The 14894-nt window shown below is 49.1% G+C and overlaps 1 protein-coding gene across 3 annotated transcripts; it reads right to left on the bottom strand.

Moving 5' to 3' along the window:
• Positions 1 to 2622: 2622 nt before the first annotated feature.
• Positions 2623 to 13606, bottom strand: LOC125553713 (histone acetyltransferase GCN5). 3 transcript variants are annotated; one of them, XM_048717455.1, is made up of 9 exons: positions 13043 to 13604; positions 12882 to 12946; positions 12721 to 12801; positions 12515 to 12586; positions 12038 to 12206; positions 11717 to 11760; positions 11493 to 11592; positions 3253 to 3321; positions 2623 to 2768 (listed from the first exon to the last, which is right to left on the bottom strand). In XM_048717455.1, exons 1-9 carry the CDS (start codon positions 13490 to 13492, stop codon positions 2706 to 2708), a joined length of 1113 nt encoding a protein of 370 aa, XP_048573412.1. In that variant the 5' UTR covers positions 13493 to 13604; the 3' UTR covers positions 2623 to 2705. The 3 variants fall into 3 exon arrangements, 2 of the variants coding, with proteins under 2 accessions (XP_048573412.1, XP_048573406.1); XM_048717449.1 differs by having other exon boundaries at positions 2695 to 2811; positions 13043 to 13606; XR_007304169.1 differs by lacking the exon at positions 2623 to 2768 and having other exon boundaries at positions 11493 to 11606; positions 13043 to 13606.
• Positions 13607 to 14894: the final 1288 nt, after the last annotated feature.

Genomic DNA, 14894 nt, shown 5'->3' with positions numbered 1-14894 from the left:
CACACCCCTCGCTGGTCAGCCACCCTGTAAGCAGATTCATTTCCAACTCCCCTTCTCGACTACAAGCGTACCTCTTCTTGGGACATCGCAGCAATGGCCTCATCAAGGGTCACAAGTGTCGGCTGATGTAGCATTGCAGCATGTCTACTCTCATAAGCTTGATCTAGGCCCTTTAGAAACTGCACCACACGCCTGCGCTCAACCCACTTCCTGGCAAGCTCCATGGACTCTGCATGTGGAATCTCAAGGGGATCACACTGATCCAGATCTGCCCAAAGGTGTTGCAGCTCATTCACATACACCAGCACGCTTCTGTCACCTTGACGAACAGCATGAATCTTGTCTTCCATTTGAGACATGAGCATCGGGTTTCCCTTACCGGAATACCTTGTGGACAACATGCTCCACACAGCAGAAGCAGTTGGCAATGCCTCAACAGACATGGCAATGGATGGAATCAAGGAGTTCAACATCTAGGCCAAAACTAGAGAGTCGGTGACACTCCACTTCTTCCATTCTGGACTCGCCTTGTCAGACAGTTCTTCAACCGTTCCAAGAACATACTCCATCCTTTGTCTTCAAGATCAACAAGGCGCGCCTCGACCAGCTCAGGTAGCTGCTCCCGCCATTCAGCTTGACATCATTTGGCATGAGCTCAAGCTTGAACACCTGATCCATGTGGGGCACAACGATGGCGCCACTTGCAGGAGGTAACCCCTCGGCCTTCGCAGTCATGAGCTGCGCAAGTTTCTCTAGAGCAGCAATGAGTTCAGCCCCCATGATTGCCTCCCCTCTTCTTCTTCAATCAGCAGCGTTAAAAAAAACTTACACCAACAGCACCCAGCACCTTCAAGCAGCAGCACCACCTGCAGTTCAGCCAGCCTCTTACACCAACAGCACCCAGGACCTTCAAGCAGCAGCACCACCTGCAGTTCAGCCAGCCTCCTCTGGCGAGCAGCAGCAATGTCACCACCTCTTCTTCCTCTACCAATCCTCAGCAGCAGAAGCACAAATGACTGTACTAGATCGAGCCAGTGCCCCCAACAGCAACCGCACCCTTCTCTCTGCCGCAGCTACAAGCAGCACTTCTCCACTAGCACCAGCGGCGATGCTGCAACAGCTCCACATGCACACACCTCACTGCACCTCCGCGCAGCCGTGCCACGTGCTCCTCTAGTTCCCGCGCAGCCCGCAGCCTCCAGCAGCACGCAGCCAGCCGCCGGTCACCTCCAGTTCCAGCGTCGCCCGCAGCGCGTGCTCCTCTCCAGCAGCCCGCGCCCAGCTCCGCCGCCTTCGTCCTCCGCCGGACCCCGCCGCCTCGCTGGCGACTCTACCGCCGGCGCCTTCCTCTGTCGCCCCAGCTCTCCGATACCATGTAGAACGAGAGAGGCCTGCCCGCATACATGTGGTTTGGTGTGTCTGGCAGCTCACTTCTACTCCGGTGTGTCACACGCGCATATAACTCTGGTTGCTCTCATCTAGGTCACACACATGGGATTGGGCCCTATACCAACAGTGAAGATGGGCCAGGCCCTCATACCGGTCAACACATGCACATTGGCATAAAGTAGCAGCTCTTGGGTGGAAGGACGAAAAGCAGCCACGGGCGTTGCCCATGTCCATCCAGATCAATCTTCGTCGGCTGGAGCAGCAACCTTCATATGCAGCCGAGCACTGGCCCGAGCGGAGAGCGGGGAGGCTGACAAGACAGCCGGGTGTCTCTCGATCTGGATGAGGAAACATCGATGGAGAGCAGGCCGGCAGAAGCGGCGATCTGGAATAGCGCTGCCATGCGGACTTCAATCTTGAGAGTTGAGTCAATGCTCACTGTCGGGTCTGGCGGACGAATCCGGCAGGCGGCGGCGGAGCTGCGCATCCAGGAGCAGCGGCCGACGAAGGTCAACCGAGTCAATGCAAGACGCGGACCTGCGCGTCCAAGAGCAGCCGGATTGAGGCAGCACGTTAAGGAGCAACAGCAGATCTGACGCACATGAGCAGGCTGTGAGAGCCGAACGAGGCGGACCGAGAGGCAGCCGTGCGGCCCGTTCTAGAGACGTGGAGGCGTTGACCATCGGGAAGAAGACCGAAAAAAAAACGATCGATCTGGAACAACGCCGCCATGCGGGCTTCGATCTTGAGAGCTGGGTCAATGCTCGCTGTCGGGTTTGGCAGACGAATCCGGCGGACGGTGGCGAATCAGGCAAGCGGCGGCGGAGCTGCGCGTCTAGGAGCAGCGGCTGACGAAGGTCAACCGAGTCAATGCAGGGCATGGACCTGCGCGTCCAAGAGCAGACGGATTGAGGCAGCACGTTAGGGAGCAGCAGCCAATCTGACACACGTGAGCAGGCGGTGAGAGCCAAACGAGGCAGACGGAGAGGCAGCCGCGCAGCCCGTTCGAGATGATCGAAAGAAGACCGAAAAAAAATCGATCATGAGGCAAGTTGCAGTGCCAGAGAGGACCTAAACCTAGGCTCTAATACCATGTTATGAGAGAGAGAGAGAGATGCATGCATGCATATCTATACTCTTAGACCAATACTATCTTCCTAACAATTAACACCAACTTAAGTTTTTGAGTTGGTTTAAGACGTCCAGCTGTAGCAGGCTAAGAAAAGCGTGAATACATATGGTGTTCAGGATAGACAGGACTATCAGAACACATAGGTATAGGGCGCGAGCAAAGGAAAAATGATCTGGACAGAATATTACTTACTCAACCCAGGGATATCTTCTGGTTTCATCAGTCTTCTTGGAATACCAGCTTCTTTCTGAAAGAAAGAAATGGACTCGATGAACACCATGTTGAACAACCTGATACAGAAGTGTGCAAGGACATCCGAATATGTAACTTATTTATCTTTTCTTCATTTTTGCATGTCTAGTACAGAACCCAAAAGGACAAACGTAATGAGACAAATAACACACAGTAAACAAAAAATCCCATATTTACCACGAAAGATGTCATTGATTAATACTCAAGCTTTACTCGCTACAAAGGTAGTTATTCCAAAATGAAAACAACATGCCCAGTATAAGACAGAATCATCTATGCAACAGACCAAATTATATGCATTCATGGGCATAGGGCAGAACTATTCACTATCAGCAGTGAAAAATAGAGATGAGATATATTTTTCAAGGAAATCTAAGAAAAATAGTCCCTTTTTACCTAGCACCCTCATAGTTTTCCATACCAACAATTTTTTATACAGCACAATTTCCACCGGAAACATTGCCTTAGGAAAAGCTAACCTTTTGAAAATCAATTCCTGAATAAACAATATGGCAGTTAGAAAGCTCTCTGATCTTCTCATCAATTGCCTGCAGAGTTCAGTCATTTGTCATATTGGATGCTAGAAGGATGAAAACAGAAGTCATAACATGACAAAATGGCAATATTCATCAGGAAACTGGAAGTTGGAAAATGGAAGCAGGACGGACTAAAACTTGAAATTGAGGTAAACAAGTGAGAACTGGTAAGTAAAAATTAACATTTGTGTTTTGCCAATTTCTAAGTCAGTTGGGCTGGCAATTAAGTAATGTGTATAAGCTAACAAATAATCTACATGCCTACTGGAATATCACTCAGATGTAAATCTGTAATATTAGTAGTACAATTAATTCCCTGTGTCCAAAACAAAAAGAGAAGCATTAACATATATCAGTGATATAACTATGCCATGTCACTTGTTATGGGCCTTATGGGTTATGGCCATGGGTTCCATTTCCTGATGCTTTGTGTGGAATTCCATCCTTACGGTACAGGGACAGGAAATTCTGAGTGCATTATGGGAACCCGAACAACAGCAACGGTGGGGAACGGAAGGGCGGCTCCCTAAGCTAGTTATGGGGTGTGGCGAGTAGGGAGAAATATATCGATAGCAGTGTATCAAGGTCTTTCTTCAACACCCCCCCCCCCCCAGGACATCTCTGTTGCTTCTTGCCATCCTGCCATTCCTACTTGTTACTGAAAATCTTCAGAAAAGACCTATTGTTAGTGTCGTTTGACTAAATATTAAAATGATTGAACCAAAGGCTTATACATACTAGTGTTTGACCTAGACTTATTTTAGAGCATTGTGCTGTGAGCTGGATTGACCAGTCATTACAAATGTCCTGAACATGTCACGTTAAGTTCCTGAGAGGGTAGTTATGGGAGGTGGGAGAGCGAGGGCGAGGATGTCTGGGCTTCGGCGTCGTTGTGCCAAGGAGGAAGAGATAGGGCTGCGGAGGTAAACTCCCTTTTTATGTGTTTATTATTCAATACTCCCCAACAGCATTGATCGCCAAGCTTTATTGATAGCTGGCTCCTAACATAATCGTACTAGGACTCCCATCTTTCCTAACTAACACGATTTTTCACAAAGCTAACTGACGTGGGAATAAGGCAAAGGCAACTAAACAAATCTAAAGGAAGGCTAATCTGAGAGATGGTTTGGTTTGCATCCACGGTGGTGTGCCTGGGCAACAGTGCTGCCTGGTGTGGTCATGAAATATTCATGAAATTTTGCCTGGTCAGGCAGCCCAGACCTAAAGGCGTTTGGTTGCTTGCCTGGCCTGGAGAGTTTTCTAGCTTCTTAAAACAGCACATTAGCCAGTCCACCAATAACTATTGATGTAGTCAGCGTCCCATACAGCTATTTATGGTCACCAGGCATGGGATTCGGTGCGTGTGGACCAGGCTAACCACTACCTGGATTCTCCTGCCAGGCTAAGTACTTCTTTTGGTCACTCAGGCCAGGCTACCCCAGGTCCCTCAAGGATGGTATCCAAACAAGTAGATAGAAACAGCCAGATGCTCCAGGCCAGGCTCGATGGCAGCAGGTCAAGAACCAAACTGGCCTTGAATCTGTGTAGGACTCTCCTACTGTGTCCCCCTTTGGCTTGGCATGGCGGGTGTAATGCTGGCTCCACATCACATCACCTCCGCCTCCTCCACCTCCATCAACAGCTCGTCCTCGAGCTGAAATGCTGGGTACATCTTGGAACTCTTTGAGGTCCTCCCAAGAAGCTTCAGATGCTGCACTGTCCGCACTGTGTACTAGGATCTAGCGAGCACCTCGACTGAGGCAAACCTTAAGTGCCTTCAGAGGTTTAGGAACAACTTTGCCATGGTGAACTTCTGGAAGGAGAGGTGGTGCCTTCAGAGGTTTAGGAACAACTTTGCCATGGTGAACTTCTGGAAGGAGAGGTGGTGCTGTGGGGGGTTCTCCATGGAAAGCCCTGAGCTGACTGACATGAAACACGTCGTGAAGCCGGGAGCTGGAGCCGATACTAGACCAACTTTCTCGGTCATTATCCATGGAAACCTGTAGAGAGCTTGCCCCGTTTGACTCCTAAGAATGCCACTAGGCGGTGGTTGGAGCGTAGCCAGACCCACTGGTCAACCATAAAGAGAACTTCGTGATGGTTGGCATCATAGAACTTCTTGTCACGCGGCTGTGCTTGGAGGAGATGGTTCCTAACTTCACGAATGAACTCATCACAATCCTTGGCTAAGACCTCCACGGCTTGCACACAAGCAGCACCTGGCTGATAGGAGTGCATTGCTGGGGGATCTCAGCCAAATACCACCTTCTTCTTGTCACGTGGCTGTGCTTGGAGGAGATGATTCCTAACTTCACGAATTAACTCATCACGATCCTTGGCTAAGAACTCCACGGCTTGCACATGAGCAGCTCCTGGCTGATAGGAGTGCATTGCTGGGGGATCTCAGCCATATAGCACCTTAAATGGCGTATCATGGAGTGTTGTCTAGAAGGAAGTGTTATAGCAGTATTCCGCCCAAAGGCAGCCCTGCTGTAGTCAAGTGTGTGGCCTGTCCCCAGTCATGCAGCGGAGATACATGACAATAATACAGTTTACAACTGTGGGTGAAAGGCTGAACCCATGTAGAGGTGTACACTGGTCAAGCGAAATAGTTCAGACCAAAAGTTGCTGGTGAAGACCGGTTCCCCATTGAAGACGACAGACTCATGTAGGCCATGTAGACGGACAATCTCTGTGCAGAAGGCCTGTGCTACAGCCGCAGCAGTGTATGGGTGGGCAAGCAGTATGAAGTGTGCTGCCTTCAAGAAGCGATCCACCACTGACAAGAGCACAGTCTTGCCACGGAATTTGGGAAGGCCCTCGATGAAGTCCATGGAAATGTCTACCCACACTTGAGATGGCGCCTGAAGTGGTTGTACAAGGCCAGCTGGCAGCAACTGCTCAATTTTGTTGCGCTGACAAATGGTGCAAGAACGAACAAATTCCTCCACAACAGCACGGTCCCATGGCACATGGAAATCACGGCAGAGCCGATGCAGAGTCTTTTGTATCCCTTCGTGCCCTGTGTGTGGCTGCCAAGATAGCAGGCAACAAGTGGGAAGTGTCCAACACATAGACCCGATTGTTGAATGTAATAAAACCATCGATGTATCCCCACTTGGCAGCCAGCTCACCAACCTCGAGCTTCTGGTGCAGCGAGACCAGGGTTGGATCAGCCGCTGTTTCAGCCCGCAGATCCTCATAGAGGGTAAATGAGGGGGACTGAGATCATTGTTCAAGAAGGCGCTATTAGGCGCTCGCCTAGGTGCGCATAAGCGTTTGGCGTTGGCATAACGCCTCGCTTTGGCCCTAGGCGCTCAAAAAAGCGGCCGGAGAGGTTCTCCGGCGAGGAATCACATTCCTCAGGCAAGAAAGCAATCTCCCCTGCGAGGATTCGTCCTTGCCGGCGAGGATTCGTCCTTGCCGGCGAGGATTCAACCACTCTGACGACGAATCGAGATTCTCCGACGAGGGATCGAGCTTCTCCGGCGAGATATCGATGGAGGGGTAGAGGAAGAAGGAGAGAGGCCGCATTATGCAAAAGGGAGAGAGGACGAGGGGAAGAGGCGGTGTGAGGACGAAACCTAGCTTTCTGTCGACTGTGCACATATTAGAGGTTTAGTAGGAGAATAGGAAGATGGGCATGTGGTTTAATGGGCTAGGCCAGTCCATCAAGCTTATTTCTTCAAGTTACAGTACTAAACGCCTAATTTCGCCTAATCACGCCTAAGCTAGAAAAGCACAAGTAGGTGGCCAAATGCATAATTAACGCCTAGCGCTTTTTTGAACTTTGACTGAGATTGCCAACGATGCACCATGGTCCTCCTCCCGGCGACAGAGAGCATCTGGCACCGTGTTAAGTCTTCCTGGCCTGAACTCGACGACAAAGTCATACCCGAGTAAAATTTGCTAACTCAATTGTTCTGTGAGATTGTTGATAGGCGCTGATCAAGCATGTACTTCAAGCTGAAATGATTTGTGCGTACCCGAAATGACCACCCCCATAGATATGGCCTCCAATGCCACATAGCATGGACTAGCCAAATGAGCTCACGCTCGTAAGCCGCCAACTTGGCATGGCTCGCAAGCCACCACTCCTTCTCCCTGATGGAGCACCGCTCCAAATCTGGATCTAGAGGCATCAAAATGGACGACAAATGGCTTGGTGAAGTTTGACATGTGTAGCACCAACGAAGAAGTGAGTGCCTCCTCCTTTAGAGCCTCAAAGGCACTCATCGCATTGTTCGTCCAACTATAGCCCTCTTAAGGAGGTTGGTGAGGGGGGCGGTGATGGAGCCAAAGTCACACATGAACATGAACTTGCAATAGTATACTACAAGGCGAATGAAACCATGAAGAGCATGCACCGTCAGTGGCGTCGGCTAGTCCTTGACCACCTGAACCTTGGTTGGGTCCATTGCGACTCCTACCTCAGAGATGATGTGGCCCAAGTATGCCACCTTCGATGCACATGGAGTGTTTGAGGACCAATTGATGCTCCTTCAAAACCTGGAAAACTGCACGAACATGGCACACATGGTCAGCCATGTTGGACTGTGTAAATGAGGATGTCATCAAAAAATACGAGGACAAAGTGCTGGAGAAGTGGTCATAGGACGGTGTTCAGGAGCACCTGGAACATTGTCTGTGCGTTGGTAAGGCCGGTGCGTTGGTAAGGCCGAATGGTGTAACCACAAACTCAAAAAGCCCCTGATGCATCCAGAATGTCGTCTTGTGGATGTCATCATCGTGCATGCGCATTTGATGATAGCCTGAACAAAGATCCAGCTTAGTGAAGAATCGGCCCCACGAAGCTCGTCCAGAAGCTCATCAACCATCGGGGTGGGGAACTTGTCCTTTTCACCTCCGCTCATTGAGAGCACGATACTCATGGTAGGGTAGAGGTGAAACCCATAAGATCTCGCGACCAACTCATGGTTTTGGCACATGGATAGCAAGCTTCCACGCACCCTTGTCCATAGCTAGTTCTTTGGTGATACTCCAATCCTTCAGATCTCTCTTTACGGACTCCTCCCATGTTAAATTCAGTCTACCCTGACCTTTCTTGACATTATCCGCACGCTTTAGCCATCCGCTATCCGCTATGCGCTGGAGCTTCTGGAGGCCTGCGCTGAATATGCCCAAACCATCTCAGACGATGTTGGACAAGCTTCTCTTCAATTGGTGCTACCCCAACTCTATCTCGTATATTATCATTCCGGACTCAATCCTTCCTCATGTGGACACACATCCATCTCAACATGCACATCTCCGCCACACCTAACTGTTGAACATGTCACCTTTTAGTCGGCCAACACTCAGCGCCATACAACATTGCGGGTCGAACCGCCGTCCTATAGAACTTGCCTTTTTAACTTTTGTGGCACTCTTGTCACAGAGAATGCGAGAAGCTTGGCGCCACTTCATCCATCCGGCTTTGATGCGATGGTTCACATCTTCATCAATACGCCCATCCTTCTGCAACATTGACCCCGGTGTCCTTCTGAGGCACCACCTGCCTATCAAGGCTAACCTCCTCGTGCCTAGTAGTAGTGAAACCGCACCTCATGTACTCGGTTTTAGTTCTACTAAGCCTAAAACCTTTCGAATCCAAGGTTTGTCTCCATAACTCCTATTGACCCCCGTCCGGCTATCGTAACTAGCACCACATCATCCGCAAAGAGCATACACCATGGGACCCTGGTGCGGTCCTGTCTTAATGTGACCTCATCCATCACCAAGGCAAAAAGATAAGGGCTCAAAGTTGTCCTCTGATGCAGTCCGATCTTAATCGGGAAGTCATCAATGTTGACATCACTTATTCGAACAGTTGTCACAACATTACCGTACATGTCCTTGATGAGGGTAATGTACTTTGCTGTCACTATGTGTTTCTCCAAGGCCCACCACATGACATTTCGCGGAATCTTATCATAGGCCTTCTCCAAGTCAATGAACACAAATGCAAGTCCTTCTTTTGCTCCTTGTATCTCTCCATAAGTTGTCGTACCAAGAAAATGACTTCCATGTTCGACCTCCAAGGCATGAAACCAAACTGATTTTTGGTGACGCTTGTCATTCTTCTTAAGTTGTGCTCAACGACTCTCTCTCCCATAGCTTCATTGTATGGCTCATCAGCTTAATTCCACAGTAATTAGTACAACTCTGAACATCCCCCTTGTTCTTGAAGATTACTCCGTCTCCATTCTTCTGGCATCTTGTTTGCCCGAAAAATGAGGTTGAAAAGCTTGGTTAGCCATACTATAGCTATGTCCCTGAGGCCTTTCCGCACCTCAATGAGGATACAATCAGGGCCCATCGCCTTGCCTCCTTTCATCCTTTTTAAAGCCTCCTTGACCTCAGACTCCTGGATTCGCCGCACAAAACGCCTGCTGGTCTCATCAAAGGAGTCCTTCAGTTCAATGGTAGAACTCTCATTCTCCCCATTGAACAGCTTGTTGAAGTACTCCCGCCATCTATGCTTAATCTCCTCGTCCTTCACCAGGAGTTGGTCTAATCCGTCCTTGATGCACATTTGACTTGGCTAACATCCCTCGTCTGCCTCTCTCGGATCTTGGCCATCTTATAGATGTCCCTTTCGCCTTCCTTCATACCTAACCGCTAGTAGAGGTCCTCACATGCTTAACCCCTTGCTTCACCGACAGCTCGCTTTGCGGCCTTCTTCGCCATCTTGTACTTCTCTATGTTGTCTTCAGTCCTATCCAGGTATAGGCGTCTGAAACAATCTTTCTTCTCCTTAATCGCCTTATGGACATCATCATTCCACCACCAGGTATCCTTACCTTCGCTTCTTCCCCTGGACACTCCAAACTCCTCTGAGGCCACCTTACGAATGCAAGTCGCCATCTTCATCCACACAATGTCCTCATCCCCTCCTTCCTCCCAAGGGCCCTCCTTGAACACCTGAGCTACCTCCCCCTTGAGCTTCCACCACTTCGTTCTAGCAACTTTGGCATGCTTATCCTGCTGGACACGAATCCGAAAGCAAAAGTCTACAACCACTAGCTTATGCTGAGGGAGAACACTCTCTCCAGGTATCACCTTACAATCTAGGCACGCACGCCTATCTTCTCTTCTCGAGAGGATGAAATCAATCTGGCTAGAGTGTTGACCACTACTAAAAGTCACCAGATGTGATTCTCTCTTTTTAAAAAGGGTGTTAGCAAGATAATCAAGCAAAAACGCCAAGACTTATCTCGTTTCTTCACAAGTAGTACTAGAGAGGAAAACTCAGAATGACTTGGGAGAATTAGTCTGTGTTCTAGCATGTCAATACATTGCAAGGCTGCCTTCTAGGATGAAAAAACTTGGCTACAGCAGGGCTGCCTTATAGGATGAAAAAACTTGGCTCGCCTCATACCATCTGACAGGCAAGGCAATTCTATAGTAGTGTGAGCTTGAAATCGAGTCAACCAGGGTAGTGAATCCTCCTTGCTATCGTAGATTGCAAATTCCAGTTTATGAAATTTTGGCATGGCGCCGCCTGCCTTCTTGGAGCAATCACCATACTAGGAGTTGGTGTCGTTGGAGTGCTCAGCCTCTGTTTTGGTTGGGGCATTAGACGAAGCAGACATTTCCAAGTGAGCAATGGCGCATCGCTGGGCTAATGCCTGCTGCTTGAGGTCATTGATGTCGGTCTCAATCTTCTCAAGCTTGAGGTTCAGGTTGGCGTCCGTGGTGTTCCCCAGGAGCTTCTTCATGTCATCAAAGGTAACGGGGGAACCCATGGTAGCGGATGCGGAGCCAAGGATCTGACCTCCTAATACCAAGTTGTCACATGTTAAGTTCCTGAGAGGGTAGTTAGGCTTTGGTACCATTGCCCTTTGGCTTGGCATGGCAGGTGTAATTCCGGCCCCACATCACAAAACAACTCACTATTCATTAACCACCTGACTAAAGGCCAGTAAATAGAATATACCGGGTAAACAGATGGTTAACCCGGCCTCTTAAAACCTGTTGACCACCTGGTTTTGCATACTCAAAGGGGGGCGGGCTGTTATGGGTATTTTGCCGGGTACCCGGTCTAATAGATCTGCTTCTAGAACATTGCACCTACTTTACTAGTGTCTTAACATCACATCTACATGTTTTCAATTGGAGGGTTGGCAGGAGCTAATTACTCGCAGTTCATGGTCAGGGCAGCTATTAGTCTGGCACTACACCTGTCTTTGGCGCCGAATCATTGTTGCTAGATCAACATACGGAAGCTTTTGATCAATTTTGCACTCCATCAGTATTCCTCCATCATAGTCCTTGATGTACCTAGAACCAGCAAGCTGTTAATATGTAAGGTACAATTAGATAGATCAATAGCATACTCTTTAGGGAACATAATAACCTGACAAGCCAAAATAATTTACAAAGATATGCTGTAGACCAGACTTACCCCTGCCATCTTTCTTTGTCGAATGTGATCTCCTTTGTGAAACCCTGCAAATGGAAAATAACTATTTATGTCCTTTTCTATAAAAAAATATTCATTTTGTGAGGCTGAGGTGTAACTTCATTTTATAATGGATGGGAATTTAGTTTTTCATGTTAGACTATTCATTTTCCTTTGTGAAATCCTGCAAAATGGAAAATATTGATTTTATAAAATACATGATGCTTCAAATATTCACACATAATAAATGGGACTTTAGTTTTTTAGCACTAACACATGATACATAAATTTTAGAGTAAGTTATACAAGGTCAGATGGCCACACCTGCTTTACAAAATAACCAACAGCATTGTTATCTGCATAAGTTAAGAAATGAGTGAGGCCATCAGCATCTCGGGCATGTTGCTTCAGATGATTCATTAGCCTTGTTCCGTAGCCTTTAACTTGTTCATCAGCTGTAATTGCACAAAATGCTATTTCTCCGAACCTCTGGCTACAGTTTTTGAAAGCACGATTAGGCCACTAACTAATGCACCAGGCTTCTGACACTAACTTATGAAGCAGAAAAGGAAGATCACTGACATGGTGCTAAACAGAGTATAGTATAAACAAAACCAACATAGAGAAATAAATGTAAACATACCATCCTGCAATCTAACCTGGTAAATGCTTGAGACCATTGATTGAAAGATAGATTCCAAGAGTAAATACAGTTGTATGAGACACTCAGATCATTACAAATCACTAAATGATAATCTGGTTAGACCGAAGAAATGCTAGCTCTGAAAATGGCAACATTACCTTGCATAAGGGCGGTAAGTAATGCCTCCTACAACATTATTATTCCTGATAACCATCATTGACTTGTGAGTTCTGCAAAACAAAATACAGTTAGTTAACTTTGTAAGTACTATTTAGGAATCAAGAAATTTAAGCAACCCTCAAAAAATAAACCACAGTGGCATTATCTAAATTATAAACCATACACACATTAGATTGGGCATTACCTATCCATAACAAGTCGGACTATATACTCCTTGGGCATATTAGGGAGCTGCCGTGCAAAGATATTCTTCAAACCTACCAACCTGGGGAAGACATAGCAGTCAATAACAAGTACCATCATAATTCATAAGTTCGAAGCTATGAAATGAATTAGAATGCGCACCAGATCATATGTTCGTCGACTCCATCGTTAGAATAACAGAGAAATTTCAGCTTCCCTGTATCTTCCTGCAGAATAAATTAACCCCCTTAGCAAATTCATTCTAATGAACCCTAACACGGTTAACAACAATCAAACGAAGTAACTCAAAGCTAAGTTTTCACCTCACGCTTGAGACCCTCCTCGCGGGCGCTGTAAGCGCCACTAGTCTGGATATTGTCCGTGAACAGCCCCTTGGAGTCCTCCTTCCCGTCTCCAGCCGCCGCGGACGCGGCATCGGGCTTAGGAGCCGCCGCTGTGACGGCAGATGCGGACGACGAGTCGGGCTTCGGAGGCCTGCCGGATGAGGATGCAGGTGCGGCATCGAGGCGAGCGGCGGTGAAGGTGGTAAGGGAGTCGTCGTCATCCTCGTCAGAATGGGAGGAGGACGGAGACGACGGGCGGGAAGGCGAGGATAGGGAGGTGGCGGGGGACGACGGCGCCGTGGTGTCGTCGTCCTCGTCGGCGGTGGCGTCAGAGAGGGATGGTGGCGGAAGCTTCCGCTTGCGGTGGGAGGCGCCGCCGCCCGACGTGGCGCCGGAGTGGGAGGGTGAGGGCGCCGCGAGGCCGTCCATGGAGGTTCTAGAAGTTCGAGGGGTTAGGGTTTCGAGGAGATCTGGAATCCAGAAGGTTCTGTGTCTTCTGCCGTTTGCGTAGGTATTCGAAATCGGCCGAATTCTATCGTCTCACTGGCAGTAGGACCATGTATTTTGTTGCAGAAACTAATGTTAGTCAGCGGACGCGAAACTTCGGTTCTGTGGCGCTTCTCCAACGGCTTCCCGAGAAAATCTTCGTTAACTACTCACTACAAATATGCTCATGCATTGTACCGGAAGAAAACAAATCACATATTTTTTTAAAACGGACACTTAAATCACCGGCAAAGAATCAGAGTCGTTCAAACATATTTTACCGTATTTTACCATCTGATGCAGACCTCTGTTTATATATAGACGCGACCACTTATCTGACATCGGGCAAATCTAAAGCAAACCTACGAGACGTTTGTGGGAGTGTAGACGGCCGCCAAACAAAAGCAGCCATAAATCCCATGCTTAGATGTGTTGTGATGGAAAGCGGATGCTATTTGGCGAAAAGTGGATTGACTTGTATTTGACAAACGGTGGTTTTTATCTTCCTGGCGGCTCGGAGGAGAAAAAACCCTAGCCGCCGCGACTCCTCCCCCTCCCCTCCTAGTCTCGCCGTCACCGGAGGGGTCTCCCTGGCAAAGGCCGGGCGGCCCTGAGGAAGATGGCGGCGGGACAACGATTCCCTTGTGGTGACGCAGGCATGTGAGAGCTCTGCGCGCGACAGAGGAGTTGCGGACGGTGGCGGCCACCGCCGCGGGACGGGAAAAGCACGACGATTCGGTTGGCCTGGCGATGCGGGCGCATCGTGCGTGGAGACAGTGTGGCCTACAACCTACTTGGCGGCTTGGATCTGGGGCTCCTGATCTGGGTCGGGCATCCAGGTTGGGGCTTTGCCCGGTGTAACGGCGACGGCCGCTGTGCTGCGTGCTGGCTTGTTGGTGGTGGCCGGCCAGGAGGCGGCGGTGGATCTGGCTTCAGATCTGTCCGGTGACGAGTTTGGAGCGGCAAGACTTCCGGTGAAAACCGAGCCTCGACTACGGTCATGGTGGACGATAGCGGCGTCTTTTGGCGTCATTACCTTATCGAAGGCATCGTCATAGCAAGTCACGTCACTCCTTTCGACCTGCTCTGGGGGAAACCCTAGATCTTTTTTCACGGATCGGATGATGGCGAAGTCAGGCGTCGCGCTCCTTGCTGGAGGCATCGTTTTGGAGCAGGTACCGACTAGGTGGACAGGTGGTGAAGTGGCGTGGTATCTACCGCGTCATAGACTACTGGTCTCGGCGGCGTGGCGCAACGGGGTCTCGCCGACAGATGCTGTCGATTGACGCGCACAGGGAGGTGGCGATGTCTGGCGTCGTGGTGGCGTCGACGGCAGCTAGACAGA

The sequence above is a fragment of the Triticum urartu genome, chromosome 1, assembly GCF_003073215.2.
Source record: "Triticum urartu cultivar G1812 chromosome 1, Tu2.1, whole genome shotgun sequence".
In the NCBI taxonomy this organism is placed as follows: Eukaryota; Viridiplantae; Streptophyta; class Magnoliopsida; order Poales; family Poaceae; genus Triticum; species Triticum urartu.
Note: the sequence above shows the minus strand (reverse complement) of the source record. Positions and strands in the feature narration are given on the sequence as shown.

What these genes read in the sequence shown, in the direction of transcription:
- LOC125553713 (XM_048717449.1), bottom strand. Translation starts at nt 13,492, where the DNA reads ATGGACGGCCTCGCGGCGCCCTCACCCTCCCACTCCGGCGCCACGTCG. An exon ending in AGGAGGGTCTCAAGCGTGAG is followed by an intron (nt 12,947 to 13,042) that starts GTGAAAACTTAG and finishes TTTATTCTGCAG; the next exon opens with GAAGATACAGGGAAGCTGAA. An exon ending in CAGGAATTGATTTTCAAAAG is followed by an intron (nt 2,812 to 3,252) that starts GTTAGCTTTTCC and finishes CTTCTGTATCAG; the next exon opens with GTTGTTCAACATGGTGTTCA.